Source organism: Vulpes vulpes, chromosome 10 (genome assembly GCF_048418805.1).
Source record: "Vulpes vulpes isolate BD-2025 chromosome 10, VulVul3, whole genome shotgun sequence".
Classification (NCBI taxonomy): Eukaryota; Metazoa; Chordata; class Mammalia; order Carnivora; family Canidae; genus Vulpes; species Vulpes vulpes.
Genome location: NC_132789.1, coordinates 101,863,518 through 101,888,827, shown reverse-complemented (window position 1 = coordinate 101,888,827; position 25,310 = coordinate 101,863,518). Strand labels below are relative to the sequence as shown.

At 67.3% G+C, this 25,310-nt stretch overlaps 1 protein-coding gene across 1 annotated transcript in view; it reads left to right on the top strand.

Annotated features, from left to right (window-relative positions):
- LOC140594115 (uncharacterized) overlaps positions 1–25,310 on the top strand; it is a 93,952-nt gene that overhangs the window by 23,757 nt on the left and 44,885 nt on the right. The window contains exons 12-16 of the mRNA XM_072722496.1: positions 9,173–9,221; positions 9,996–10,116; positions 10,789–10,883; positions 11,107–11,172; positions 11,738–11,837. Coding sequence (XP_072578597.1) covers positions 9,173–9,221; positions 9,996–10,116; positions 10,789–10,883; positions 11,107–11,172; positions 11,738–11,837 — 431 coding nt within the window. The remainder of the gene's footprint in view (positions 1–9,172; positions 9,222–9,995; positions 10,117–10,788; positions 10,884–11,106; positions 11,173–11,737; positions 11,838–25,310) is intronic.

Sequence of the window (25,310 nt, the reverse complement as noted above, 5' to 3'; positions counted from 1 at the left end):
CAATAGGACAACCTACAAGAAATGGACACCGTGACACTATATATAGAAAACTACAAAAATGAACAAACAAAAAAAATGTTAGAACCGGTAAATGAATTCAGTAAAGTCACAGGATACATAATTAATGCACAGAATTCTGTTGCATTCCTATACCTCAGTAAGAAGGTAAGAAAAAGAGAAACTAAGACATTAATAAAAATAAACTTAAAATGAAACAAAAAATAATATTATACTTAAGAAAAAACCTAAGGAAACAGCTATAAAAACTTACTCTGAAGACGATGATGGAAAGAAATCGATGACACAAAGAAACGGGAAGAGACACTCCACACTCGTGGACTGAAAGGGTACGAAGTGTCTTCACAACCGAGAGCAGCCCAGACATTCCTATAAACCCTATCAAAATGCCCCCAGCATTTCTCACAGAGCTAAGATAAATGATCTTCAACTTTGCATGGAACCTCAAAAGACCCCAGACAGGCGAAGCAGCCTTGCAAAAGAAAAGCAAAGTAGGAAGCTTCACATCGCTAGATTTCCAGTTATGTCACAAAACTGTTGTGATGAAGACAGTACGGTCCTGGCACGACAACGGACACACAGACCGAGAGCACAGAGCAGACCTCCCAGAAATGAACCCACAACTATGTCGTCGTTAAATCCTTGATAAAGCTGGAAAGAATATCCAGTGGGGAAAAAAATCTACAAATGGTGTTGGAAAAACTGGATAGACACAAGCCAAAGAATGAAATTTCTAGTTTTTGATTTTACTTTTGTGTGTGGCTAAATTCCTAGAAAATATATAACCTACCAAAACTGACACATAGAGAAATAGAAAATTTGAATAGACCAATTCTCAGCGAAGCTGTTGAGTAATAGAAAAAAAATTCCCAAAACGCAGAAGTCCACGACCAGATGGCTTCATGAGTGAATTCTATGAAACATTTAAAGAAGTATTAAAGCCTAGAAAGAGTATTATGCTAAGCACAATATGCCAACCCTAACCCTAACCCTAACCCTAACCCTGACCCTGACCCTGACCCTAACCCTGACCCGGAAGCCTCCCCGCGGGTCCTGAGGAGGCCGGGCCCCTGTGGGCGTGGACGCGACCCCCACACGGCTGTTTCCCGTCTGTTGACTACGTGGGACTCCCAGCGCTGAGAGGGCACCTCCGTGGCTTGTTCCTGCTCTCGGGGGAGACGATTTCAGGTCGTCACCCTCGGGGATGACGTCAGCTGCGGGCCTTCCTACGCGGCCTCTCCTCTGTTGACAGACCTTTCCTAAAACCCCCTGTGCTTTTCATGCTTTGTTCTGTCAAATGCGTTTTCTGCGACTCTTGAGGGGATCGTCTCCTTTCTCTTTGTTTTTGTTGTTTTTTTAAAGATTTTATTTATATATCCTTGAGAGACACCGAGAGACGAGAGAGAGAGAGAGAGAGAGAGAGAGAGAGAGAGAGAGAGAGAGGCAGAGACACGGGCAGAGGGAGAAGAAGGCTCCGTGCAGGGAGCCCGATGTGGGACTCGATCCCGGGACTCCAGGATCACGCCCTGGGCCGAAGGGAAGGCAGGCGCTGAAGCGCTGAGCCCCGCCGCCCCCCTCCGCCCCGGGCCGCCCCATGTCCTTTCTCTGGTTAACGGGATGGATCGTGCTGAGTGATCAGAGGGGCCGCGGGGGGCAGGTGGGCAACGTGGATGAACAAATAGGGAAAGCTACAAGCGTGTGGTTCTAAATAAAGGAATCCCGGAAATTTAGAAAGTACGGCCTGGCAATAGAGTCAGGACCGTGGGGACAACTCGGTACGGGGACAGACGGTGACGCCGCTTCTCGCGGGGAGAGCTGAGCGAGGCACAGAATTGTCAAGTCGCCAGCTGTAGCCCTGAAACTACTGTCCCCTTGGGTGTCGACGGCACTTCAATAGATACCAAGGAAAAGGGGTTTCCGGTGGGAATCCCGGTGGGTCCGTGAAAGGCATTTACACGGTCGTGACGCACACGAAGGCGCCTCTGCAGAGGGGATCCAGATGCTCACGTGTCTTCATGTTAATGTTTAGAAGATGTACTTGGGAGACGGTGCGGGGGGCAGGGGCGGAGGGACAGGGGGAACCTGGAGCGGACTCCTCACCCACCGGAGACCGAGCCCCACCCGAGGCTCCACGCCACAACCTGGAGATCCTGGCTTGAGCCAAACTCAAGAGTCGACGTGGAACCGACGGACGGAACCACCCAGGAGCCCCTCAAATGCTCCTAACTGCAACCCCACGCTGTGAACCCTGGGGGGCGGAGGGGGGCATCTGTGACCCCCAGTCTGCCTTGAAGGGCGGGAGGCCTGCAGGGCCCGAGGATGGGAACTGAGGATGCGGGAGGCTGCCTGCATCGCCTTCCCGCCCGGCGTGGGGACAGGACCCTCCCCCGGGACCCTCGGCCACCAGGGTGAGGGCTGAGTGCTGATTGGACCCCGCCTGCCCACAGTGATGATGCGGGACCCCGCTCTGGGCGGAACTGTGGTGCCCCCGGGTTCCACCGCTGCCTGGTGCCCACTCTGCGTCCGCAGACCTTCGGAGGCACCGGTGCTCCGGATCTGGCTCGCAGCGACCCGACTCTCCTGCTCTCCCCAGTAGCCCAGGACTCGTCTCTCCTCAGTACCCCCACCCTCCCACTCTCCCCAGTACCCCGCTACTCCCACTCTCCCCAGTACCCCGCTACTCCCACTCTCCCCAGTACCCCCACCCTCCCACTCTCCCCAGTACCCCGCTACTCCCACTCTCCCCAGTACCCCCACCCTCCCACTCTCCCCAGTACCCCCACCCTCCCACACTCCCCAGTACCCCAGTGCATAAAGAGGAGGCGCCCACACAGCGACAGGTCACAGGTGAGTGGCAGCTGATCCCTGATCCCCGCGGGCCACAGTGGGGCCTGTGGATCCGCGTGGGGGCACAGGCCTCCCGCGCTGGGGTCCACAACACCCCGACCCCCATGCGATGACCGTGAGCAGCTCCCACAGCCCTTCCACAGCCCCACGGGGTGAGAGCGGCCACCCTGCTGCCCCCCGTCCAGGGAAGGAGGCTGCAGTCGGAACTCAGGCAGCTCCCCCGGGACCCCCGCTCCCCTGTAAGCCCTCTGCTGTGCAGGCACCCAAGCCATGACCTTTCCAGCCTGTCCTAGACGCATGGACCCCGACAGGGGTGACTGTCACCCCCCCATCCCGCCCTGCGCCCGCTGGGTCCCCCTGGCCCGTGAGCAGGCTTGCTCTTCAGGCTCCAAAGAACGTGGAGTCCCTCGTGCTCCCCCAGGGCCCCCCTCAGGCTATTCACACATCGCTGCCCTCAGGGTGGGGAGTTCGGTCGCACTCTTGCTGGCATCAGGTTTTAATTTTGATGAAGTCCAGTCCGTCGCTTTCTCCCCTTGGTCGTGTGCTTGTGGAATCTCGGAGAAACCTTCGATTCCCGCCCCCCCCCCCCCCCAAGCCCGCAGGGACACTCGCTGGCCGGCCCACCCACCACCATCTCTGCACCGGCCCCGGGCTGGGAGACGTCACCCCCGAGCATCAGGTGGGCAGTTCCCCGGAGCCCCTGGGTCCCCCGCCCGTGTGCTCCTGATACCGGGGTGGGAGCGCTCTGTGACCCCAGCGTGACGGCGTGCCCTGGGACAGTGGCTGGGAAGGTGGACTGTCGGTGGGCGACGGACAGACAGACAGGCAGCGAGGGCCCGTGTGTGATGCCTGTGCCCCTCGGGGCTACGGGGTTGTCTCCGGCTCCGGTCAGACAGAGGGGCGCCCGCCCACGGGGAGCACCCGGACGCACGTGTCCTCGGAAGGTTCTCACGCGCCGTCATCCTTGGATGTGTTTGGATTGCAGCACGATGCAGGAGGACCCGGAGACCCTGCTGGCCTTGCAAAGGGCCAATATCGTGGCCCAGTACCATCAGGTGAGGCCCACCAGAAGGGACCATAGACACTACACACCCACGACAGGGGGGACCGTACCTGCAAGAGCAGGTGAGGCTCAAGAGGGGATCAGAGCCAAGGATGAGCCAGGTCAGCCCAGGCAAGGACCACAGTCACCAGGAACAAGTGAGACCCTGGGGATGGTCCCGGTGTAGTAGCAACTAAGGGTCCATCCTGGATCCTCGTCATTGGTAGCGGAGGAGCCCAGGCACCAGGTACAGGTGAGGCCCGGGTGGGGACCAGAGTCACCAGGTCCAGATGAAGACCACAGCTACCAGGTCCAGGTGAGCCCAGGTGGGGACCAGAGTCACCAGGTTCAGGTGAGGCCAAGGTGGGGACCACAGTCGCAGATCCACATGAGGCTCAGGTGGAGACCAGAGTCACCTGGGTGAAGCCCAGTTGGGGACTAGAGTCACCAGGCCTGGGTGAGGGCCAGGTAGGGATCAGAGTCACCAGGTCAAGTGAGGCCCAGGTGGGGACCACAGTCGCCGGGTCCGGGTGAGGCCCAGGGGGGGATCGTCACTGATAGACAGAAGCAGGTGAGGCTGCCAGGCTGCGCCCACTCTGGCGCCCGGCCAATCTCAGAGGGTCGGCGCTCCCTCAGGATCCAGGGGAGGGAGGAGCCCTTCTGCTCCCTCCTGTCTCTGTCCCCACTCCCCTGCTCTGATCGGTCCCCACCACGGAGCCCCCTCTGTTGCAGGCGCCCCAAGCAGGGTCTCCGCAGGACCTGTCACTGTGCAAGGTCGCCGACCACCAGGGCTTTCTGCAGTGAGTCCCCTGGACACCCCTCATCCATCCCAGGGCGGGTGGCCTTTGCAGGAACACCTCTCTGGAGGCTGACCCCCCCGCCCCCAGGTCGGGACCTGGTCCCCTGGAGCCCTCTGAGGGCCATGTCTGCGCTGGGTTGCAGCTGAGACACCCCGGAGGCCGACCCGGGACGTGGGCAGGAAGGGAGCTGGGCCCGGGGGAGGCCCCTGGACACTCAGAGGAGGGGCCCCCACGCCTGCTTTGGGCAGGCCCAGGTGTCAGCCTGCTGCATCCGGGGGTGGTGGTGGGGTGGGGTGTCCAGTCCCTTCAGCAGGGGATCCCGCCCGTGAGGGGCTCTGGGGCCGGGGCGTGCTCTCCGTAGGGGGACGGCCTGGTCTGGGCCGAGTCCGCAGGGGTGCTCTCGCCCACACCCGAAGGCTTTTGCGGGGCTGCAGGTGGATGCCGGGGACCAGGCCAGCGCAGGGAGGGGGGGGGGCCGCAGAGGGAGGCCCCGACCAGGCAGGAGGAGGTAAGAGGAGGAGGGGGCTGCCCTGGGCGGGAAGGAGGGAGGGGACAGCCCAGTGGCCTAGGTCGCAGGGGACGAGGCTGATGGGTCAACAGCCCCACGAGAACCTGACGGACGCTGGAGACCCCAGGTGGGGCCCCCTCGGCCCTGCTCACGGCCCAGTGTCTGCTGGGATGGCTCAGGGGTGGTCGTGCTCAGGGGCTCCGACAGGACGGGAGGTGAAATGGGCCAGGGTGGCAGAGGGGACAGCAGAGAGGGGAGCCCGGGGACAGCAGGGGGACGGCCAGGGGGCAGGGGGAGGCCGGCTGGACGCTGGGCAGTCAGGCCCTGGGGAGGCGGGGGGACCTCAGCGGGACGGTCACGGGGCACCCGGGCCACGCTGACAGCTCTAGGGCTGGTCCATCGAGGAGGGGGGCAGGTCACCCCCTGGGGGCGCCGAGGGGTCCCCGCCCAGCCCACCACCGGCAAACACCCTCCTCAGACCCCCCAGACGCCGCCCCCGCCCGCCCTCAGGCCGCTGGCAGCCCCTGCCCTCCCCGGGGGAGCCCTGCCCTCCCCAGGACGCTGGGTGCAGACGGGGTGTGTGTGTGTGTGTGTGTGTGTGTGTGTGTGTGTGTGTGTGGGGGTGTGTGTGTGGCTGTGGGGCCGGGGCCTCAGGGCTCTGCGTCTCCTGCCTTCCAGGGACAGGGAGCTGCCCGACCCCAGCCCCCGCGAGGCCAAGGTGAGAGCCCGTCCTGGGCCCCGGGCAGGACGTGGGGGGGAGCTGGGGCCAGCTGTCTGCACCGCGTCCCCCAGGACATCCCCGGGCGTCTCCCCAGTCCCCCGTCCCAGCGCTGCACGGGCCGCCGGGAACACACCCGAGACCCGGAGCCGCGGTCCGCGGGGGGCCCTGTGCCTTCCTGGCTCCTCCGGGTCCCGCGGGGCACTGGACGCGGCCCGAGCGCCCACCTCCCGCGGCGGGAGCCTCACCTGCGGCCCCCGCCTGTCCTCTCCCAGAAACTCCGCCAGGAGACCCGGCGCGCGGACAAATGGATAAAAATGCTCAAGTGATGGGACCACTACCTCCCCAGCGAGAAGGTGGGGCGCTGGGTGCCCCCGAGGGCTCTCCGTCCTGACGGGGCTGGGGGGCCGCCCTCAGTGTCCTCCTGCCCCGTCCTCGGGGGAGCCCCCTGCCTGGGGAGAGTCTGCTGGGAGCCCGGGCCTCCCTCCCCAGGCCCCGGGACGGCGGTGGGGGAGCGTCAGGTCGGGGCCAGGGTCCCTGCTCCTCGCGGGGGACGGGTGGGGGGGCCCAGATCCAGGGAGACCCAGCCTCTCTGCAGACACCCTGGAGCCGACGCCGGAACCTTCTAGATGCCTCGTGTTCCCTGGGCTCCAAGGGGCCGCCCTGGGCCCCTCTCACCAGCACTGCCTTCCTCCCCGCAGCTGCGACGCAGGGTCTACAAGGGGGTCCCGCCCCAGGTGCGGGGACAGGTGTGGCTGCGATTGCTGAACGTCGACCAGGTTAAGGCCAGCAATGCCGGGAAATACCAGGTGGGACCCGACCCGTCTACTCCCCGGGGACCCTCGGTCCCCTCCCTGCCCAGGGCTGACCCTCCGTGACCCCTCCCCACCCGGGCTGATCCTCCACGTCCCCTCCCTGTCCAGGGCTGACCCTCAGTCCCCTCCCCGCCCACGACAGCTGGGCACAGGCCCTCACGCAGGCCCCGCGGGCACGGTGGGCACTACCGCCGTCCCCGGCCTCCCAGGGGAAGGGTGGAGGTTCCTGCAGGACACACTCCCGTGGTGGCCCCGGGGCTCCCTGCCCAGGACGGCAGCTGCTGACAGGTCGGGGTCTGTGTCCCTGACACCGGCTCCTCCTCCCGGGGTCTCCCCGCAGGCAATGAAGGAGGCGGCCCTGGTCTCCTCCCGGGACATCGTGCAGATCGACATGGACGTCAACCGCACGTTCCGCAGTCACACCATGTTCTGGGACCGCTACGGGGTCGGGTGAGGCTGCTGGGCCAGCGGGGTTCGGGGGTCGGGGGCCCGGCCTGGGAGAGGCCCGGGGGCTTCTGTGCTGGGGACACGGGGTCTCCGAGGCCGGGGGGAGCGACGGCAGCAAACAACACACTGCCACGTGGTAGGGTGCTGGGGATGACCCCCGTGCCCCCAACCCCAGGGTCTCGGGGATGGGGAGGCCGCAGGACGGGGCCTCCAGGGGTCACCGTCTGAGCTGAACCCCAAGGGGGTGAGGGGCGGCCCCGTGAAGAGCAGGGGGCCGGGGTGGGGGCGTGGGGGGCACGAAGGGGACCTGGGGCCAGGGTGCATGGCCGCGGCTGGACCGGGACACGTGGACCCGACGAGGGTCGGACAGGTCAGGGTGACACCCACCCTCCGGTGCTTTATGTACTTCTGAATTCTGGGCATTTTGTTTTAGACAATTTGCACTTGGTGAGCACACACGGCATGACGCCCCCCCCCCCCCCCCCCTCAGACGCCGCCCCGGTCCAGGCAGGCCCTGCGCGGAGCACACGGGGCCCCAGGGGCAGGGGCAGGGGTCACAGCAAACCCCAGACTGGGGTCGCCTTTATCTGTAGACGTCTCCGTGTGCACCTTAGAGAAGGGGGTGCCCTGTGTCCGCAGCCCCCCACCCCATCCCCTCACCCACCGCCCCCACGCCATCCCCCTGCATCACCCCCCACACCATCCCCCACAACCCCAGACCCCCACCCCTACACTATCGGTCCCGCCCCCACCCCCACCCCACCCCCACGAGGACGCGGTGCAGCTGCCCCCTGTGGGACATGCTCAGCCTCCCCGGCCACCTTGGGGTTCTCTGGACGGCCTGCTCCCGTCAGAAGCCCGGGTGTCCCGCAGAGTCCCCAGGGGCCGCGGGGAGGTGGGGAAGGCAGGGAGCCCCCCGACAGGGGCTTGCAGGTGGGTGGAGCATAGGGTGCAGCTACCTGTGTGTGCAGCGGGCGGGGTGTGTGGGAGCCCGGGACCCCAGGGGTGACCTGCAGGGGCGCCAGGGGCGGGGCTGGGGAGACGCCAGGCATGGGTGGCTGGGCTTCCCGGGCGGGCCGCTCGGACCGTCTCCCCACGAGAACTCGGTGCTCCTCCCTGCAGGGAACCTGCTGCCCCCCGGGGCCCCCGCGGCCCTCAGAGCGCGGCCGGGTCAGGCTGACCTGTGACCCCCGGCCCGGGGGGAGCCGGCCTCCAGCAGCCCGGGCCCGGGGGCCGCGGAGCCGGGGTGCAGACTCAGGCCGCCGTGCGGGGGGGCATCGGGCGGCTCCTGGCAGCGCTGAGGGGGCCGCACCCCGTACCCCCCCCGTGCTCAGATAGTGACCCCAGGGGTTCGCAGCCTGTATCGGGGTCACACCTGCACGACGTTCCCTGCTCTCCTCACGGCGGCTCAGACCTGGAGCCCCGAGGTGCTCTGGGATGGGCGGGCCCGGGGTGCCCCCCACAGAGTCCAGCCCAGGGACACCTGGGAAGACCTGGGGGTGCGCTCAGGGCCACGGATGCCCCGGCTGCGTGGGCTCGGGGCAGGGGTCACGTGGGGCTGGTGGTGTTCCCGGGACACGGGGCCGGGCCAGGCCAGGGCAGCGGAGGAGAGGCGTCAGGGGCTGCGGGGACCGGGGCAGGGGGAGCGCTGGCTCCCATGGGGGCGTGCGGGGGGGGGGGGGGGGGCCGCTCCAGGGCTGGAGGCCCGGGGCGCTGGCGGCGCTGGGGGAGCCCGGAGCTGCACACCCCACGGCGGGAGCCGCTCGGAGGCGTCGGACACCCCAGGGTGCACTGAACCCCCGGCACGCTGCACGTGTGAGGTCGCCGCCTGTCCCCGTGCGCAGACCTGACCCCGGAGATCGGCCCCCGCGGAGGGGCCCTGCGGGCCGCGGGGCCTGCGGGGCGGGTGTCGGCACCTCGGCGGCCTCGCTGGGCGGGGGCTGACTGAGCAGAGCCCCCCGCTGTCCCCCCTCCTAGGCAGCGAGCCCTGTTCTGCGTACTGGCAGCCTACTCGCTGTACGACACGGTGAGTGTCCCTGCCCCCGCCTCCTGCCCCGCGGGCGGCCTTGTCCTGAGTGGTGGTGACCAGCGGGACTCACAGTGATGGCCCCGGTCCACGGCCCCCGAGATGCCGGGGAGGGTCTCTCTCCTCCGGGACGGGCAGGGGGCGGGGTGCAGACCTCCCAGGGGAGGCAGGGCCTGCGTGCCCGAGGGCCGGGGCTGCCCAGGGCCCCCGCGTGCACCGCGGCCGTCCTAGAGCTCGGGTCTGGACCCTGACAGACGGCACTACCGACGAGAGCCCGGGCGGGGAAGGCTCCCACTCCCCCGAAGGGAACGAGGCCGAGGCGCCCAGGAGGCCGCCCCCTTCCACGGCGCATTCCAGAAGGGTCCCCGAGGACCCCAGCTCACACGCTCCCCGGCCCCGCGGGGTGTCCTGGCCCAGCTCCCCTCGTGGGACCTGCCAGGGGCCACAGTCAGGCCCCCCCACCCCCCCCCGCCGACCTGCCCTCGGGGGGGTCTCCAGACCTGGCGGGTCCCCTACAGCCTGGCACAGCTCACGGAGGCCCCTCCTGCTGGCCTGAGGACGGGGGTCCTGGCACGGCGGCCGCAGGGCTCGGTAGCGGGGCCCGGGGTGCTCGCGCCCCAGCTGGTCCGGGTGGCCCTCACCTGCTCCCCCGCCCTCTGGGAGCCCCCTCCGGGAGCCCGGGCTGGGAGGGAGCCGGGGGAGCCTGACGCCCGCGGGGAGGGCTCAGAGGGGGCCTCGGGGCGCACGCCCTCCGTGGGGCTCTGGCTCTTGCAGGAGGTGGGCTACTGCCAGGGCATGAGCGAGATCGCGGCCGTCCTCCTCATGTTCCTGCCCGAGGAGGACGCCTTCTGGGCGCTGGCCCAGCTGATGGTGGGCGACCGGCACTCCATGCACGGTAGGGGCCCGCCGGGGAGCTCAGGAGGGCCTCCCTGCAGGCTGCTGCACCGGGGGGCAGGCGGGGACCCCCCAGCTCGCCCCCCCACGGGCAAGGGCCCCGCCTCCCCGGTGGCCTCGGGGTCCCGGAGCCACGGCCACCCGCCCCACCGTCTGCAGGCCAGGCACGCACTCCCGTTGCTCCCCCAGCCTCCCGCCGGGCTGCCGGCTTGTCCCCCAGGCCCCCCTGCCAGCCCACGGCCACACGGGGCCCAGGGGGCAGCGTCTCCCCCTCCCGGGGGCCCCCAGCCTCACTCCCAAGCCCCACCCACAGCAGAGGGCCGTGCACGCCCATCACCCTCCCCGTGGCCTGCACCCGCTGCCCCTCGGGGCTGGGGACCCGCCTGTCCCCGCGGCGGCCCCCGCAGGAGAGAGGGTGCTGGGTCAGCCGGGCCCGGTCCTCAGCCCCCAGCCCACGCCCCGCGGGGTCTCTGTGAGGACGAGGGTCCCCGGGCCCCGCGCCCCCGGCCTGGGAGGCAGGCCCTGCCCTCTGGGAAGAGCGGATCCAGCCAGGGCTCCGAGGGCGGTGGGCACACGGGGGTCAGGGCGTGGCGGGGAGGCCCCTGCCCCGACACCCCCCACCCCGCCTGGTGCAGGAGGAGGCCCTGACCGTGGGGGCCTGGGGCCTTCTCAGGCTTCTTCGTCCCGGGCTTCCCGAAGCTCCTCAGGTTCCAGAGACATCACGAGCGGGTCCTCCAAAGAGCTCTCCCGGACCTGAGGAAGCACATGGCGAGTGGGGGCGAGTGGGAGCTCCTGAGGCTCCGTCCCCGGAGCCCGGGGCAGGGGGTGGGGGGCATGGCCCTCCCTCCGAGCTGCCCAGAGTTGGGGTCACGTTCCTCCCCCTGGGGCCCGGGGGCGCCCTCGGGGCTGGGCTGGGCCGTGGGGGGGAGCGCGTCCACCCGGCTCCAGGGGCCGCGGCGTGGGGCCTGAGCACCCCCTGCCCTCCCGCCAGGACGAGGAGCAGATGTCCACCGGCATCTACAGCCCCAAATGGTTTCTCCAGTGCTTCCTCGGCCGGGTGAGGCCCCCCCCCCCGGGACCCCCGCTCCCGGACCTGCCCCCTGCCCCCGGGGAGGGCCCAGCTCAGCCCCACCCTCCAGACGAGCCAGGCCCGACCCCGGGGTCCTGAGGCTGAGGCTGAGGCTCGCAGCCCAGCCCGTCCTGGAGAAGCCCAGAGGGTCCCTGGACGAGGTCCCGGGGGGCGGCCCGTCTCTGCCTCAGCTCCCCCGGGGGAGGCCGGGTCAGCCCGGGGTGTGGACGGGCCCTCGGCCCATCGGGCGGCCAGCCTGGGGTCCTCTCGAGGCGTGGTGTCGTCAAGTGCGGGCAGAGTCTGTGCCCCCAGGGGTGCGGGAGGTGCTGGCCGGGGTCGGAACCCGGAGCGGCCGGGAGTCCCTGATCTCCCTGGGAGGAGGGCACGCACGGGGAGGCGGGGGGCGGGGGGCGGGGGGCGGGGGGCGGGGGGGGGGGCGCTGCGGGGCCTCGTCGCAGGCAGCCGGGGGCCAGATGGCAGGCCTAGCCTAGCCCCAGCCGAGCCCCCCAGGGGCCCTGCTCAGGCCGCTCCTCCCACCCCGCCGTCCCCCTAGACCCCCTTCTCGCTCACCCTGAAGCTGTGGGATGCCTACGTGTTGGATGGGGAGAGGGTGCTCACGGCCATGGCCTATACCATCCTCAAGGTGCACAGGAGTAAGTGAGCCCCCGGGAGCCCAGGTGTGCCGGGGGCGGGGGGCAGGGGCGGTGACCCTGGGCTCTGAGCAGCACCCAGACCTGGGGCGGGGGGACGGCGGGGCAGGCGGGTGCAGCGGGGCTCCCCGAGTGGAGCAGCGGGCAGGGGCCACCCCGGCCAGCGCACTGCCCGCGGCGCTCCTGGGCACAGCGGGACCCCAGCCGCTGGCCTGGGGGCCCCGGGGGCCCCAGGGCGGGGCCCTCTGGGTCTGACTCTCGCCCACCGCCCAGAGCGCCTCCTGAAGCTGCCCCTGGAAGGGCTCCGGGAGTTCCTCCAGGACTCTCTGGCCCAGCCCTGGGCCCTGGAGGACGAGGCCGTGCTGAGACACCTTCGGGCCTCCATGACCCAGCTCCGCAGGATGCGGTGCGACCTGCCCCCGCCAGGTGGGCTCAGGGCCCCGGCCCCTCCCGACTCGGCCTGCTGGGGCCGCCCACAGGGGACAGAGCCCCCGGGGCCCCCGTCCTCATCTCTGGGGCTCTCCTCTTCTGCTCCAGCCTCGGGGACCCCAGGCCAGGGCTGGGCGGGCGGGTACCCACTGCAGGGCCCGGGCAGCAGTGTGGGGGGCTGAGCACAGGGTCAGGCCGGGGGGGTCACGCGGGAGCCGTGAGGACCCCCGGGGCCCCCAGCGGGGGACACACAGCCTGCTGGAGACGCTGACCCCGTCGGCCTCTTTCCAGCGGGACCTGAGGAGTTCCCCACGAGGCCCCTGGGCCTGGAGCCAGTGTCCCCGGCGCCCGGGCCTCTCCTCCCTTCTCCGGCCTCTGAGCCACCGCCCAGGCTGGAGGAGCCGGCCTCCCCGGGCCCAGCCGCCCGGCCTGAGCCGCCCGGACCCCCTCCCGGCCAGGCCATCGTCCAACTTGCCCCCCAGCCCCGGCGGTGGAACTCCCTCCCCACCCTCCCGGGGCAACAAGGCGGTGCAGGCAGGCGGCCCCGGGACACGGCGGGCTTCGAGACAGAAAACGGGGTCTCCTTCCATTTGGCACCTGCCTGGGCCACCCCAGAGGCCCCGCGACGGACCGGGCCCTGGAGCACCCCCGGGACTCCCATCACGCGGTCCCCCCAGCCCCCTAGGGATGACGCTGTCGGGCCCAGGACACCCTTCCTGCCCCGCGGCCACTGCAGCTCGTGCCCCTCGCTGGGCAGTGACGGGCACAGCCAGGGCAGAGCCAGGGCGGCGCTGAGCCCGCTGCCCCGAGGCCCCGCACAGGCCCGGGACCCTCTGCCCCCCGCGTCCACGGGGCAGCTCGATGCTCGCGGGCCTCGGGGGCAGAGCGTGGCGGTGAGGGCGGGGGCCCGGAGGCTCCGGCCCGCCGTCACCGTGCCCTGCCTCGTCTCGCTGTGCCTCCCGGAGGGCGGCACCGCCCGCACGGGACACCAGCCCCTGACCCAGAGGGACCTGGGCTGGCCTGGCCCCGGGCTCTGTGGGGGCAGGGGCGACTCGAGCGCCTGCCCCAGGCCCAGCGCTAATGGGATCCAGCGCCCCGGGGCCCTGGCCAGGCCTGCGTTCTGGCCCCGGGCCGAACGAGCCCTCTCACAGCAGGATGTGGCCTCCTGGGCCCTGGGCGTGCCCCACAGACCCAGGTCGCTGACCTAGGGCAGCCCTGGGGATCCCGGGACACCCCAGGGCAGGGCAGCGGGGGCAGGCCCGTGGGCCCCACCCCCACCCCCACCCCCACCCCCACCCACACCCACACCAGGAGGCAGGCTCCTCCACGCGCTGGGGCTCCAGCAGTCAGTCACCCGGCCCCGGGGGGCCCGAGGCCGGGGTCCAGCTGCCCTGCGGGGACCCAGCGCAGGAGCCCATGGGCCGCAGGTCCACGTCAGCCCTGCCGCCCCCAGAACCGCCTCTCACCGCCCCGACCTCAGGACACGCGCCCCCACCCGGAGTCGAGTCCGCACAGGCTCCCAGGCGGGGGACTCCAGCACCCGCACCCCTGTGGGATTCCCGCTTTCCTCTAAGGACAGGAAGGTCTCCCAGGGGAAGGCGCGCACCCTCGGCTCTGAGCCCCTGTTTGCTGTTGCAAGTTCAATAAAGTGTTGTTGTGTGAGAGGGCACGGCCGGCTCGTTTCTGCGTCTCCCGGAGCTCTGTGCACGGGGTGCGGAGACACCCCCAGAGAGGAGGAGGGGGCGCCGCCCAGGCCCCGACCAGCCCCTGCGGGGGCGCCGCCAGGCACACACGGCTGACGTCCCCACGTGCCTTCCCGGGGCGGCCAGACGCCAGGGTCAGGACCCCGCAGACTCTACTGCGACTCAGCCTGCGCCCGCGGCCAGGACGGGCCTGGGACAGAGTGACAGCCGGGGAGCCTCAGGTCACCAGGGTCTGTGCTAAGCGCCCTGGGAGGTCTGTGCCCCCTCTGTCCAGGGGGCCTGGGCTGCCCGGGCTCCGGGGCGCTTCCTCCCCTCCCGGCCCCGGGCCTGTGCGCCTGGGGCACAGAGGGCCCGCGGGGCGGTCAGCGTGGCCCCGGAGCGGACGTCAGGACAGCAGGCCCTTGCAGCTCTCACACCTGGGCCACCCTCACCGGGCGGGCTCAGCGTGCACACCCGGTGCTGCTGGATCCCTCGCACCAGAGTGTGGAGGGCACCCTGCACGCCCTGGAGAGTAGGGGCTGGGTGAGCGCGGGGCTCGGCCTGGGGGCAGGCAGCGCAGGGGACCGAGGGACCCCGGCCCCGTCCCCACCCCGACTCCCACACACACACACACACACAGGCAGCCCCAGGGCTCCCCCCACGGGCAGCCGGCCCCTCAGGAGCTCCCCCCAGGGCGGCCCCGAGGTCTGGCTCCCCGCTGGAGCTGGAGAGGCATCGGGGAGAAGAGAAGCGGCCGGCGCTCGGCGGGGACCCGCTGCCACCCACGGGAATGTGGCCGAGCCGGACCTTCCAGCTCAGCTGACCCCCCGGCGGGACGGGACGGCACGGGACGGCACGGGACGGCACGAGGGGGCCCGGGTCGGCCGGGAGAACCCAGCTAGCCGCCCAGCGCCAGCACCGGAAATGATGGTGCTTCTTCAACCGTTTCGGCGTCAGGACGACGCGGCCCGAGGATCAGATCGCGGCACGGCGACAGACAGGCACACACCCCAAACCCAACAAACGTCGGAATCCCCCGACTGTTGTCAGACAGCAGCCGGACGGTTACAGACGGGACGCTGGGGTCCCCGGTAGGACACACGGAGGACGCTCCAGACCACGGCTGCAGAGGCGCTGGAGGCCCGGGGATGCGCCTGCGGGTGCCCACGGGGAGCGCGGGGCGGCGGGAAGCACCCTACAGAGGGGGGCCCCTCCTGGGAAAGGACGCCGGGTCCCCGCGAAGGCTCCCGATGCTGACAGCTGTCCCCCTCTCCTTCAGCTTCTGGTTCCCCCCCCGCCCCATTTTGCTCTTCCTGATTCTCCGTCGGCCTCCGCCCTGCATCCGAGCCACTGACCACACGGGCTTCTTTAGGACGTCGGGTCCCAAAAGGAGGCCGAGCTCTGGCTCCCGGGATCGGGAAGGACCATCGCCGAGGTTTATGCTGATCCCCCCGAGCTCGTGCCTTCCCGGCTCTTCTGTCCTGCAGAACGAGGGGAGGCACGGGCCTTACGGGGAAGGAGGCCCACTCCCACTCGGGCGGGACCGTCCCTCGTGGGGGACCCCGTCATCTGGGCCCGGGAGAGCGAGCGGGGCCATCAAGAACAGGTCGCAGGCTAGACGTGGTCCGCTCTGAGGTTTGTCCTGAAGCGAGGACTCCCCTTCCACGTCACGCTGTCTTAGTTCATCCATTTATTATTTGTTAAAGGTTTTACGTTTATGTCCTCTCTACACCCAACACGGAGTTCCAGCTCACAGTCCTGACATCAAGGTCCCCCGACCAGGCCGGCCAGGCACCCCAGGGCCATGTTTCTCATCTCTTTGCTGGCTCGCCTATCTCTGCACCCAACTGGGACATCGAGTCCACGACGGGGGAGCTTTAGCTACCTCCGAACCCGCAAGAACCCGGAACGTTCTCGCTGTGTCCCCATCCTAGAACGACCTTCGCCGTCGAACAGCAACTCAAATAAATCGGCAGCCAGCCCAATGACTCCTGGTCAAGGACACGGCCAACTTGTCACGTGTGTGGGCCCCGCTCCCTGGGCTCCCGGGGCTCCCGGGGAGGCTCCGCTTTCTTTAACATCGACCAAGGTCCCAATGACTCCACCGCACCTCGACGCCGGGGCTCAGTTTCTGCCCTGACACGACACAGGCAGCACGTCGGCTTCAGTTACTCCCTGTCAATCAATCAAAGGGAGCCTGGCCGCTCTCGGGGTGGTTGGGGTGGTTGGTAAGAACACGCGACTCTTGTTCTTGGGGCGGAGAGTTCAAGCCCCATGTGGGTGTAGAGATGACAGAAAAATAAAATCTTAAAAAGAAAATCAGTCAGTCGGTCTGGGGGAGACACAGCCCCGGATCCCACAGGGGCAGGGAGCCAGCTGACGGGTCTACGCACACTATTAGAAGCAGCAGAGCACAAAGTCAGAACTTCCAGAAGTCTGCTAGAGGGGGGGACACGCCGGCCTCGACGGTGCTCGGGAGGCGAAGTGGGGGGCGGCCCCTGGAGCGACAGGGTGGGCTCAGGGTCCCCGGGGTCCCAAGGACGGTGGCGCCAACGGTTCCCAGGCCCAGGAGCGGGGACCCCGGCCGAGGGCCGCGGGACTAGGGCCAGCTGTCTGCCCTGTGTGGCCACAAACTGCAAACCCCTGTGCGGTCACGGGGCCGCGCCCCTGGGCCGGGCCAGCAAAGGCCAGAAGTGGGAGGAGACCCTCCCGGGCGGGAGGAGCACGGGTCTCCCCCAGGGCAGCCCCTAAAACTTGGAGGTTTGAAACTCAGTCACTTGTCCGAGATAAAAAGAAAAAAAAACAAAACAAAACAAAACTCGGACACAGGCAGGGTGAACGCAGGGTTCTGACAGAAACGGTGGAGACAAGAGGGCTTGATGGCACATCAGAAACTATATGCCAATAGGACAACCTACAAGAAATGGACACCGTGACACTATATATAGAAAACTACAAAAATGAACAAACAAAAAAATGTTAGAACCGGTAAATGAATTCAGTAAAGTCACAGGATACATAATTAATGCACAGAATTCTGTTGCATTCCTATACCTCAGTAAGAAGGTAAGAAAAAGAGAAACTAAGACATTAATAAAAATAAACTTAAAATGAAACAAAAAATAATATTATACTTAAGAAAAAACCTAAGGAAACAGCTATAAAAACTTACTCTGAAGACGATGATGGAAAGAAATCGATGACACAAAGAAACGGGAAGAGACACTCCACACTCGTGGACTGAAAGGGTACGAAGTGTCTTCACAACCGAGAGCAGCCCAGACATTCCTATAAACCCTATCAAAATGCCCCCAGCATTTCTCACAGAGCTAAGATAAATGATCTTCAACTTTGCATGGAACCTCAAAAGACCCCAGACAGGCGAAGCAGCCTTGCAAAAGAAAAGCAAAGTAGGAAGCTTCACATCGCTAGATTTCCAGTTATGTCACAAAACTGTTGTGATGAAGACAGTACGGTCCTGGCACGACAACGGACACACAGACCGAGAGCACAGAGCAGACCTCCCAGAAATGAACCCACAACTATGTCGTCGTTTAATCCTTGATAAAGCTGGAAAGAATATCCAGTGGGGAAAAAAATCTACAAATGGTGTTGGAAAAACTGGATAGACACAAGCCAAAGAATGAAATTTCTAGTTTTTGATTTTACTTTTGTGTGTGGCTAAATTCCTAGAAAATATATAACCTACCAAAACTGACACATAGAGAAATAGAAAATTTGAATAGACCAATTCTCAGCGAAGCTGTTGAGTAATAGAAAAAAAATTCCCAAAACGCAGAAGTCCACGACCAGATGGCTTCATGAGTGAATTCTATGAAACATTTAAAGAAGTATTAAAGCCTAGAAAGAGTATTATGCTAAGCACAATATGCCAACCCTAACCCTAACCCTAACCCTAACCCTGACCCTGACCCTGACCCTAACCCTGACCCGGAAGCCTCCCCGCGGGTCCTGAGGAGGCCGGGCCCCTGTGGGCGTGGACGCGACCCCCACACGGCTGTTTCCCGTCTGTTGACTACGTGGGACTCCCAGCGCTGAGAGGGCACCTCCGTGGCTTGTTCCTGCTCTCGGGGGAGACGATTTCAGGTCGTCACCCTCGGGGATGACGTCAGCTGCGGGCCTTCCTACGCGGCCTCTCCTCTGTTGACAGACCTTTCCTAAAACCCCCTGTGCTTTTCATGCTTTGTTCTGTCAAATGCGTTTTCTGCGACTCTTGAGGGGATCGTCTCCTTTCTCTTTGTTTTTGTTGTTTTTTTAAAGATTTTATTTATATATCCTTGAGAGACACCGAGAGACGAGAGAGAGAGAGAGAGAGAGAGAGAGAGAGAGAGAGAGAGAGAGGCAGAGACACGGGCAGAGGGAGAAGAAGGCTCCGTGCAGGGAGCCCGATGTGGGACTCGATCCCGGGACTCCAGGATCACGCCCTGGGCCGAAGGGAAGGCAGGCGCTGAAGCGCTGAGCCCCGCCGCCCCCCTCCGCCCCGGGCCGCCCCATGTCCTTTCTCTGGTTAACGGGATGGATCGTGCTGAGTGATCAGAGGGGCCGCGGGGGGCAGGTGGGCAACGTGGATGAACAAATAGGGAAAGCTACAAGCGTGTGGTTCTAAATAAAGGAATCCCGGAAATTTAGAAAGTACGGCCTGGCAATAGAGTCAGGACCGTGGGGACAACTCGGTACGGGGACAGACGGTGACGCCGCTTCTCGCGGGGAGAGCTGAGCGAGGCACAGAATTGTCAAGTCGCCAGCTGTAGCCCTGAAACTACTGTCCCCTTGGGTGTCGACGGCACTTCAATAGATACCAAGGAAAAGGGGTTTCCGGTGGGAATCCCGGTGGGTCCGTGAAAGGCATTTACACGGTCGTGACGCACACGAAGGCGCCTCTGCAGAGGGGATCCAGATGCTCACGTGTCTTCATGTTAATGTTTAGAAGATGTACTTGGGAGACGGTGCGGGGGGCAGGGGCGGAGGGACAGGGGGAACCTGGAGCGGACTCCTCACCCACCGGAGACCGAGCCCCACCCGAGGCTCCACGCCACAACCTGGAGATCCTGGCTTGAGCCAAACTCAAGAGTCGACGTGGAACCGACGGACGGAACCACCCAGGAGCCCCTCAAATGCTCCTAACTGCAACCCCACGCTGTGAACCCTGGGGGGCGGAGGGGGGCATCTGTGACCCCCAGTCTGCCTTGAAGGGCGGGAGGCCTGCAGGGCCCGAGGATGGGAACTGAGGATGCGGGAGGCTGCCTGCATCGCCTTCCCGCCCGGCGTGGGGACAGGACCCTCCCCCGGGACCCTCGGCCACCAGGGTGAGGGCTGAGTGCTGATTGGACCCCGCCTGCCCACAGTGATGATGCGGGACCCCGCTCTGGGCGGAACTGTGGTGCCCCCGGGTTCCACCGCTGCCTGGTGCCCACTCTGCGTCCGCAGACCTTCGGAGGCACCGGTGCTCCGGATCTGGCTCGCAGCGACCCGACTCTCCTGCTCTCCCCAGTAGCCCAGGACTCGTCTCTCCTCAGTACCCCCACCCTCCCACTCTCCCCAGTACCCCGCTACTCCCACTCTCCCCAGTACCCCGCTACTCCCACTCTCCCCAGTACCCCCACCCTCCCACTCTCCCCAGTACCCCGCTACTCCCACTCTCCCCAGTACCCCCACCCTCCCACTCTCCCCAGTACCCCCACCCTCCCACACTCCCCAGTACCCCAGTGCATAAAGAGGAGGCGCCCACACAGCGACAGGTCACAGGTGAGTGGCAGCTGATCCCTGATCCCCGCGGGCCACAGTGGGGCCTGTGGATCCGCGTGGGGGCACAGGCCTCCCGCGCTGGGGTCCACAACACCCCGACCCCCATGCGATGACCGTGAGCAGCTCCCACAGCCCTTCCACAGCCCCACGGGGTGAGAGCGGCCACCCTGCTGCCCCCCGTCCAGGGAAGGAGGCTGCAGTCGGAACTCAGGCAGCTCCCCCGGGACCCCCGCTCCCCTGTAAGCCCTCTGCTGTGCAGGCACCCAAGCCATGACCTTTCCAGCCTGTCCTAGACGCATGGACCCCGACAGGGGTGACTGTCACCCCCCCATCCCGCCCTGCGCCCGCTGGGTCCCCCTGGCCCGTGAGCAGGCTTGCTCTTCAGGCTCCAAAGAACGTGGAGTCCCTCGTGCTCCCCCAGGGCCCCCCTCAGGCTATTCACACATCGCTGCCCTCAGGGTGGGGAGTTCGGTCGCACTCTTGCTGGCATCAGGTTTTAATTTTGATGAAGTCCAGTCCGTCGCTTTCTCCCCTTGGTCGTGTGCTTGTGGAATCTCGGAGAAACCTTCGATTCCCGCCCCCCCCCCCCCCCCCAAGCCCGCAGGGACACTCGCTGGCCGGCCCACCCACCACCATCTCTGCACCGGCCCCGGGCTGGGAGACGTCACCCCCGAGCATCAGGTGGGCAGTTCCCCGGAGCCCCTGGGTCCCCCGCCCGTGTGCTCCTGATACCGGGGTGGGAGCGCTCTGTGACCCCAGCGTGACGGCGTGCCCTGGGACAGTGGCTGGGAAGGTGGACTGTCGGTGGGCGACGGACAGACAGACAGGCAGCGAGGGCCCGTGTGTGATGCCTGTGCCCCTCGGGGCTACGGGGTTGTCTCCGGCTCCGGTCAGACAGAGGGGCGCCCGCCCACGGGGAGCACCCGGACGCACGTGTCCTCGGAAGGTTCTCACGCGCCGTCATCCTTGGATGTGTTTGGATTGCAGCACGATGCAGGAGGACCCGGAGACCCTGCTGGCCTTGCAAAGGGCCAATATCGTGGCCCAGTACCATCAGGTGAGGCCCACCAGAAGGGACCATAGACACTACACACCCACGACAGGGGGGACCGTACCTGCAAGAGCAGGTGAGGCTCAAGAGGGGATCAGAGCCAAGGATGAGCCAGGTCAGCCCAGGCAAGGACCACAGTCACCAGGAACAAGTGAGACCCTGGGGATGGTCCCGGTGTAGTAGCAACTAAGGGTCCATCCTGGATCCTCGTCATTGGTAGCGGAGGAGCCCAGGCACCAGGTACAGGTGAGGCCCGGGTGGGGACCAGAGTCACCAGGTCCAGATGAAGACCACAGCTACCAGGTCCAGGTGAGCCCAGGTGGGGACCAGAGTCACCAGGTTCAGGTGAGGCCAAGGTGGGGACCACAGTCGCAGATCCACATGAGGCTCAGGTGGAGACCAGAGTCACCTGGGTGAAGCCCAGTTGGGGACTAGAGTCACCAGGCCTGGGTGAGGGCCAGGTAGGGATCAGAGTCACCAGGTCAAGTGAGGCCCAGGTGGGGACCACAGTCGCCGGGTCCGGGTGAGGCCCAGGGGGGGATCGTCACTGATAGACAGAAGCAGGTGAGGCTGCCAGGCTGCGCCCACTCTGGCGCCCGGCCAATCTCAGAGGGTCGGCGCTCCCTCAGGATCCAGGGGAGGGAGGAGCCCTTCTGCTCCCTCCTGTCTCTGTCCCCACTCCCCTGCTCTGATCGGTCCCCACCACGGAGCCCCCTCTGTTGCAGGCGCCCCAAGCAGGGTCTCCGCAGGACCTGTCACTGTGCAAGGTCGCCGACCACCAGGGCTTTCTGCAGTGAGTCCCCTGGACACCCCTCATCCATCCCAGGGCGGGTGGCCTTTGCAGGAACACCTCTCTGGAGGCTGACCCCCCCGCCCCCAGGTCGGGACCTGGTCCCCTGGAGCCCTCTGAGGGCCATGTCTGCGCTGGGTTGCAGCTGAGACACCCCGGAGGCCGACCCGGGACGTGGGCAGGAAGGGAGCTGGGCCCGGGGGAGGCCCCTGGACACTCAGAGGAGGGGCCCCCACGCCTGCTTTGGGCAGGCCCAGGTGTCAGCCTGCTGCATCCGGGGGTGGTGGTGGGGTGGGGTGTCCAGTCCCTTCAGCAGGGGATCCCGCCCGTGAGGGGCTCTGGGGCCGGGGCGTGCTCTCCGTAGGGGGACGGCCTGGTCTGGGCCGAGTCCGCAGGGGTGCTCTCGCCCACACCCGAAGGCTTTTGCGGGGCTGCAGGTGGATGCCGGGGACCAGGCCAGCGCAGGGAGGGGGGGGGGGCCGCAGAGGGAGGCCCCGACCAGGCAGGAGGAGGTAAGAGGAGGAGGGGGCTGCCCTGGGCGGGAAGGAGGGAGGGGACAGCCCAGTGGCCTAGGTCGCAGGGGACGAGGCTGATGGGTCAACAGCCCCACGAGAACCTGACGGACGCTGGAGACCCCAGGTGGGGCCCCCTCGGCCCTGCTCACGGCCCAGTGTCTGCTGGGATGGCTCAGGGGTGGTCGTGCTCAGGGGCTCCGACAGGACGGGAGGTGAAATGGGCCAGGGTGGCAGAGGGGACAGCAGAGAGGGGAGCCCGGGGACAGCAGGGGGACGGCCAGGGGGCAGGGGGAGGCCGGCTGGACGCTGGGCAGTCAGGCCCTGGGGAGGCGGGGGGACCTCAGCGGGACGGTCACGGGGCACCCGGGCCACGCTGACAGCTCTAGGGCTGGTCCATCGAGGAGGGGGGCAGGTCACCCCCTGGGGGCGCCGAGGGGTCCCCGCCCAGCCCACCACCGGCAAACACCCTCCTCAGACCCCCCAGACGCCGCCCCCGCCCGCCCTCAGGCCGCTGGCAGCCCCTGCCCTCCCCGGGGGAGCCCTGCCCTCCCCAGGACGCTGGGTGCAGACGGGGTGTGTGTGTGTGTGTGTGTGTGTGTGTGTGTGTGTGTGTGTGGGTGTGTGTGTGGCTGTGGGGCCGGGGCCTCAGGGCTCTGCGTCTCCTGCCTTCCAGGGACAGGGAGCTGCCCGACCCCAGCCCCCGCGAGGCCAAGGTGAGAGCCCGTCCTGGGCCCCGGGCAGGACGTGGGGGGGAGCTGGGGCCAGCTGTCTGCACCGCGTCCCCCAGGACATCCCCGGGCGTCTCCCCAGTCCCCCGTCCCAGCGCTGCACGGGCCGCCGGGAACACACCCGAGACCCGGAGCCGCGGTCCGCGGGGGGCCCTGTGCCTTCCTGGCTCCTCCGGGTCCCGCGGGGCACTGGACGCGGCCCGAGCGCCCACCTCCCGCGGCGGGAGCCTCACCTGCGGCCCCCGCCTGTCCTCTCCCAGAAACTCCGCCAGGAGACCCGGCGCGCGGACAAATGGATAAAAATGCTCAAGCGATGGGACCACTACCTCCCCAGCGAGAAGGTGGGGCGCTGGGTGCCCCCGAGGGCTCTCCGTCCTGACGGGCCTGGGGGGCCGCCCTCAGTGTCCTCCTGCCCCGTCCTCGGGGGAGCCCCCTGCCTGGGGAGAGTCTGCTGGGAGCCCGGGCCTCCCTCCCCAGGCCCCGGGACGGCGGTGGGGGAGCGTCAGGTCGGGGCCAGGGTCCCTGCTCCTCGCGGGGGACGGGTGGGGGGGCCCAGATCCAGGGAGACCCAGCCTCTCTGCAGACACCCTGGAGCCGACGCCGGAACCTTCTAGATGCCTCGTGTTCCCTGGGCTCCAAGGGGCCGCCCTGGGCCCCTCTCACCAGCACTGCCTTCCTCCCCGCAGCTGCGACGCAGGGTCTACAAGGGGGTCCCGCCCCAGGTGCGGGGACAGGTGTGGCTGCGATTGCTGAACGTCGACCAGGTTAAGGCCAGCAATGCCGGGAAATACCAGGTGGGACCCGACCCGTCTACTCCCCGGGGACCCTCGGTCCCCTCCCTGCCCAGGGCTGACCCTCCGTGACCCCTCCCCACCCGGGCTGATCCTCCACGTCCCCTCCCTGTCCAGGGCTGACCCTCAGTCCCCTCCCCGCCCACGACAGCTGGGCACAGGCCCTCACGCAGGCCCCGCGGGCACGGTGGGCACTACCGCCGTCCCCGGCCTCCCAGGGGAAGGGTGGAGGTTCCTGCAGGACACACTCCCGTGGTGGCCCCGGGGCTCCCTGCCCAGGACGGCAGCTGCTGACAGGTCGGGGTCTGTGTCCCTGACGCCGGCTCCTCCTCCCGGGGTCTCCCCGCAGGCAATGAAGGAGGCGGCCCTGGTCTCCTCCCGGGACATCGTGCAGATCGACCTGGACGTCAACCGCACGTTCCGCAGTCACACCATGTTCTGGGACCGCTACGGGGTCGGGTGAGGCTGCTGGGCCAGCGGGGTTCGGGGGTCGGGGGCCCGGCCTGGGAGAGGCCCGGGGGCTTCTGTGCTGGGGACACGGGGTCTCCGAGGCCGGGGGGAGCGACGGCAGCAAACAACACACTGCCACGTGGTAGGGTGCTGGGGATGACCCCCGTGCCCCCAACCCCAGGGTCTCGGGGATGGGGAGGCCGCAGGACGGGGCCTCCAGGGGTCACCGTCTGAGCTGAACCCCAAGGGGGTGAGGGGCGGCCCCGTGAAGAGCAGGGGGCCGGGGTGGGGGCGTGGGGGGCACGAAGGGGACCTGGGGCCAGGGTGCATGGCCGCGGCTGGACCGGGACACGTGGACCCGACGAGGGTCGGACAGGTCAGGGTGACACCCACCCTCCGGTGCTTTATGTACTTCTGAATTCTGGGCATTTTGTTTTAGACAATTTGCACTTGGTGAGCACACACGGCATGACGCCCCCCCCCCCCCCCCCCTCAGACGCCGCCCCGGTCCAGGCAGGCCCTCCGCGGAGCACACGGGGCCCCAGGGGCAGGGGCAGGGGTCACAGCAAACCCCAGACTGGGGTCGCCTTTATCTGTAGACGTCTCCGTGTGCACCTTAGAGAAGGGGGTGCCCTGTGTCCGCAGCCCCCCACCCCATCCCCTCACCCACCGCCCCCACGCCATCCCCCTGCATCACCCCCCACACCATCCCCCACAACCCCAGACCCCCACCCCTACACTATCGGTCCCGCCCCCACCCCCACCCCACCCCCACGAGGACGCGGTGCAGCTGCCCCCTGTGGGACATGCTCAGCCTCCCCGGCCACCTTGGGGTTCTCTGGACGGCCTGCTCCCGTCAGAAGCCCGGGTGTCCCGCAGAGTCCCCAGGGGCCGCGGGGAGGTGGGGAAGGCAGGGAGCCCCCCGACAGGGGCTTGCAGGTGGGTGGAGCATAGGGTGCAGCTACCTGTGTGTGCAGCGGGCGGGGTGTGTGGGAGCCCGGGACCCCAGGGGTGACCTGCAGGGGCGCCAGGGGCGGGGCTGGGGAGACGCCAGGCATGGGTGGCTGGGCTTCCCGGGCGGGCCGCTCGGACCGTCTCCCCACGAGAACTCGGTGCTCCTCCCTGCAGGGAACCTGCTGCCCCCCGGGGCCCCCGCGGCCCTCAGAGCGCGGCCGGGTCAGGCTGACCTGTGACCCCCGGCCCGGGGGGAGCCGGCCTCCAGCAGCCCGGGCCCGGGGGCCGCGGAGCCGGGGTGCAGACTCAGGCCGCCGTGC